The sequence below is a fragment of the Chiroxiphia lanceolata genome, chromosome 16, assembly GCF_009829145.1.
Source record: "Chiroxiphia lanceolata isolate bChiLan1 chromosome 16, bChiLan1.pri, whole genome shotgun sequence".
Taxonomy (NCBI): domain Eukaryota; kingdom Metazoa; phylum Chordata; class Aves; order Passeriformes; family Pipridae; genus Chiroxiphia; species Chiroxiphia lanceolata.
Genome location: NC_045652.1, coordinates 7,594,939 through 7,600,210, shown reverse-complemented (window position 1 = coordinate 7,600,210; position 5,272 = coordinate 7,594,939). Strand labels below are relative to the sequence as shown.

The following is a 5,272-nucleotide window of genomic DNA, read 5'->3' as shown; positions in this document are numbered from 1 at the left end:
CTCTTGTCCTTGTCTGAAGACCTGAAAAAAACCCAACTCTGTCCTAGAATCCTTAACTTGCTGTGTCATGTTAAATTTAATTATTCAGACAGAACAGAGAGCTAAAATTTGAGTTTTAGTGAAGACTAAAACATTGTAAATTCTGGAGAATGAGGCTTTTCCCAGCTGTTGGAATTGAGCTGTTAGCAGATGGACTCAGTATCTCTTACTGCTCTTTTGTACAAGGTTATGTTTAGGGCTTATTTTGAAAGGAAACTGTACTGTTTGTCAGCCTAAGGATTGAAATGGAGAAAGGAACGTAAATGCAACAGTTGTAAGTCAGGTGTTCCTCCAGAGTTTTGTCTTCCAGAGATGTTAAAATTGTCACAAATAACATCATAAGAGAGTGTTACTGTGGAATAAAGTTAACAAGTCACTTTGGAGTTACAGTGGCTTTGTTTTCCAGCTTTCTGAAGATAGTGATTATCCAGGAACTACTAATCTGGCAGAACTCTTTCACTAAAGTGTTCTGAACTTCAGAATCTTAACAAAATAAAGAAGGACAACTAAACAGAACTGTTGTGGCATCTCACAGCTCCATGGGCAAAAGTAAAGAGCTCCTGACTTTTTTTTTTTAATTTTTTTTATTTTATGGCATATTCTTGCTTAATGGAACTGCTAAGTGGAACAGTCTGCCAGAGTAAGTGCCAGGCTTGCTGCAGGTTCAATAAACAATTTTAAAGCAACTACCTAAAAAACTTACTTACCAGGAAACTCTCTGTAAGTAGTGTAATTAATATCCCTCTTGAAAATAATGAATATCCCTCTTTAAAAGGAGGAACAGACAATTTATAAAAACTTTCTATAGCAACACCACCAACCTTATAATCATCACTCTGTAATTGCATTTTTTTCAGTAGCTGTGAAATGTTTTTAAGTCTATGAATGAGTAAAATGCCTCATAGCACTTGGTATGTGATTACCTTTAAAAGGTGAGTTTGATTGGAAATGCTGATTCGGTGTTGTGCTGCAAACATTCCCACTTCTTTCCTTCTCACTTTATTTTAAGCCATCTGTTTTCAGTTAGTAAAAAGCTTTCAGAAGTCATAGAAGTCATGATGGAAATTCTTTTTTTGTCTAAAGTGACTATGGCTTGTTTTGCCTGCCATGATGTAACAGGACAGATGTGTTGCATGGGGAGCTATGGTTTAACTTCTGTTTCTATTAATAGCATCTTTCCAGCATACATTACTTTTAATGTAGTATTCCTTCTTGTATAGACTATTTTGATATTTAATATTACATAGATGAATAAAATCAGAAAAAATCATAGTTCAAGTACTATACATATGCCATAGAAAGCAGATTGATCAAAATGGCATTCTCAATTTATAAGAAATTTCTGAAATGCCACTTCAGGGTGTTATTTCTGAGAGTTTTCTGTAGATTAAAAAAGGCTTCACTAGGATAGGCCAGTTTAAGGCCTTTTTTAGATATGCTTGACTAGTCCTATCTAATGCTTAGCTGCCTCACCTCTAGAATATCTAAGATATTGTTTGTTTTTTCCTCTTTTTGCTGATTACTGCTGACAGTGTTGCATGTGTTTTCTGAGATTGGGTTTTGGTTTTTTTCAGTGAGAAGATCCTTTATATAGTAGCATCACTAACTTAGATAAATGTTCCTGTCTTGCAGAATAGTAACCCTATTCTTTTTGAAAAGTGTAGCAGCTCAGGAAGTGCATCCCAGTCCCCTCCACAACTGCTGATTTCCTTCAATAACAGGAAGAAACAAATGCTTAGTATAACACAGCAGCTTAGTTTATTTGGAAACATGTTTAACTTGGAAGAGATTCAGTAGGCCTAGGGGAAGGTACAAGAGAACCACTTGCTGGTAGAATTGGTGATCTGTACAAATAGCACTTCAGCACTTTTGTCTCCTTTCCTGAACACAGTCATGTTTACCAGAGTGTCAAATCCACCTCACATTTTCTTCTTTTTCCAATGCCTTGCCTTCTTTCTGAAGTGATAAACAGCCAGGATTTCCAGAAGAGATTTTGGGTGCTGCAGTCCATCAATGTCCCTCTTTGCAGAGAGTAATTGATATCTGAAAATCAACTCTGAAATGATGCCGGTTACTCCAGATAGTCACCTGTAAGATACTTGTCTGATATTCTCCTTTTATATATGGGGGGTTCTATAATGTGTCATGTTCACAGACTCATGCAAGTTATAAAGCCTCTGATTGCTTTTGGGACATTCAGTGATTTAGTCTGATTTTTTTTAAAAATGAGGACCAAGATTTTTACACTTAATTCCTTCCCAAGTTTAATTTGTTTAATTGCAACCATTTTCTTGGACATAAGCCATTAGGGCTCTGCTGTGTTCTGGATGGACAGCACTGTAAGCCAGTGATGAACACAGCTGAGAATCTGACCTCAGTCTAAAAGACCCAAGAGTTTATTGCTGAGCAGCATCACTGACCCACTTCTAAAGGAACCACTGGTGCACTGCAGGCAAGTTGTTCAAACCCACCCAAATAACAACAGAAACAAAGCATTTGTTAATTAAAAACTAAAACACACAGAAAGCCTTTCAGCTGAGCCAGGGTAGAACTTCTGAAAATGAAGCTCACTCTCATGAACACTGGTGCAGTTCAAGTCCCTTTGGGGCACTGGCTGCCAGTGCTGAACTGTAGAAATCTTGCACATTCATACCTGCTGTGTTTCTTCTTTGCTTTAATTAAAGGGCAGGGCTCTGTAGCCTCCTCCTGTGTTGCATCCCAGGAATGTCTGTTTCCTGTTAATGAAATATTTTCATGGAAACTTACATTGTACCCATCTCACTTTTCTTCCCAAGAAACTGAATTCTGTGCAGCATGTAGGGATCAGCCCAATCATCAGCACAGCCTGGTTAAAACACTGATGTACAGAATTCACCTTGTGCCTTAAAAACCCTGTGCAAAGTCCTTCTGGACCCTTGACTTACCAGCTGATCCTCCTAAAGCTTGAAGTTTGGTGCTTCACTTTTTCCCTGACTTCCATTTGCCTTTATTAATGGCACTGGACATCTGCCTCTTGCCTGAAGTTACTGATAACTCCTGATGTCTTAACTGGGCACCAGCAAATTCAAGAGGCTGTTGAATTTTACAGAAGCCAGGGGGTGATTCTTTCCCCCTAGTGTATATTGTCCCCTACAAGCAGTTTTCCCTGTCCCTGTTAATGCACACGGGTGCTGTAGATGTTAACAGTGTGATGCCACATGTATCAACAAGGATGCAATAACTGTATCTGACTACTCAGCCTTTGTTCTCTTTTCTCCATCTTTGGTCAAAGTAATTAAAGTGCTTCATGTCTTAGTGGAAACCTTTTTTTCTTTTTTCCTCTTTGATCCTTAAACCTTAAGGAACTTTGTGATATAGGTTCCTTGTCTCAAGCGAGTCTGGAATACTGAAACAAATTATTCTGGAAATACAAATGTTTTTCATCGAATCAGTCTGTGCTAGGGATTAGGTTTACTCTGTACAAGGATAGTCTGAGTTACTTTAGATGGTGTCTATTGCCTTGAATCTTAATAAGGTATTTTTTTCTCTCTAAAAAAATAACTGTTTATCCTTTTTGGGGTAACTGCTGTTAATTTTTTCTCCTTTCCTATACTGTGGTTCCTTTGTATATAAGCACACACTTCACTTAGCTGGCTTCACAAAATGGAAGTTCCTCTTGTGAAACTTTATTCTAGGAACTTTTTGCTATCTGTTTGTTATTTCTAAGCCTGAGATTTTCACACTAGATCCATATAAGTTTATTTTACTATTTACACCTATCACAGTACATTTATATGGAATACCATCACACAGACAAACCAGCTACTGACAGCTAATATAAAGATATTAGATTCCACAAGCTTTAATCTGCATAGAGACCAGAAACACATTTAATGGTGAAACACAGATAAGTCTTTCTGTATTTCCCTTAATTTTAAACCCATTTTGTATAGAATGTGATTTTTCTGCCACAAATATCTACTTATGCATTTGCATATTTGTTTTGTGGTAATTTGTCTTGGGTGGTTTGTGTCTTCCTGTGCTTGATAGTTTATATTTCTTATGGTCACAAAATATACAATTAATACTTGTTTTAAAGCATTGTTTAAATGTTAGTTACATTTTGTTTGTCTTCTACTCTTCTCCCAGCAACCTCCCAGTGATGTGTAATCTCCTACTGCATGTAGCTTCTAAAAGTGGATGAAACTGTCTGGGTGAACATTTCTCTGACCCCCTGTGAGGCAGAGACCTAAAACAGAAGTGACACAACTTTGGGCTGCATCATCTATTTGCAGATTCCTGTAGCTGTGCTTGCTAAAGCTTTGCCAGAGATTTATTTCCCCTGGTGCAAGCAATATTAATTTGACTTGAGTAATTCAGAAATCATTTGGGATATAAAAATCTGTAGCTACTTGCAGCATCCTTGTCACTGATCTCATTCTTTAGGAAGAATTTGAAGTGAAGCTCCACAGCAAAGTAGTTGAACATCATACAAGTTTGGCAAGTATTTTGTATGCAACATCAGTTATCTTAAAGTTGCTTCATCTATCAGTTGTGCTATATACAGCATTGTTACTTGTGGCTTTTGTTGTGAAAAGTAACCAGAATAGGATAGTTCAGCAAATTTTGAGTGCAGTTAGTCACAGGGGAAAAAGTACAAATTCTTATAGTCTTAGCCTATTAAAATTGCTGGTTTACACCTTAGTGGATAAAATATACCCTCTTTTCATTCACTTGTATCACTGGGGTGTTTCTGACTCTACAACTGATCTCTTCTGGTCCCTGGACAGCCACTATATAGATTTCTTGGTTTAGGCATGCGTGAGTGATCCATGCAACAGTGAAGAACCTGCCATTGTACAATCCATTACTGTTGTACCAGTGCTCTTGACTCCATTAGCAGGATGCTGTTGTTTCCCCTCACCAGACAGTTCCATTCAGTGAAAACATTGAAGAGACAGACAGGGTAGAAAGCCCAGAGCTACATGATGTTGCATTGTGTGGCCCCACAACAATCTTTAATAATTGCCAACCCCGCTTTGGCAATGGTGGGCTTGCTTGGAGGAGGTTCTGCCTTCTTTTCTGCTGGGCTGCCTGCAAGGTTCAAAACAGGACACCATCAGAACCAAGAGCTGGTCAAACCATTTCTTCCTGCTCCTGGTAAGGGATGCAAATCTTTCCTGCTCTCTCTCCCCATCCTTCCTGAATTTTTCAACCCTTTGTTTGAACAATACACTTGGGTGGTAACCAAGCT

At 38.1% G+C, this 5,272-nt stretch overlaps 1 protein-coding gene across 1 annotated transcript in view; it reads right to left on the bottom strand.

Annotated features, from left to right (window-relative positions):
* Positions 1-1,771: 1,771 nt before the first annotated feature.
* Positions 1,772-5,272, bottom strand: part of BMERB1 (bMERB domain containing 1) — a 48,230-nt gene continuing 44,729 nt past the window's right edge. The window contains exon 6 of the mRNA XM_032703460.1: positions 1,772-5,112. Within this exon, the coding sequence (XP_032559351.1) occupies positions 5,000-5,112 (113 nt within the window). The 3' untranslated portion in view covers positions 1,772-4,999. The remainder of the gene's footprint in view (positions 5,113-5,272) is intronic.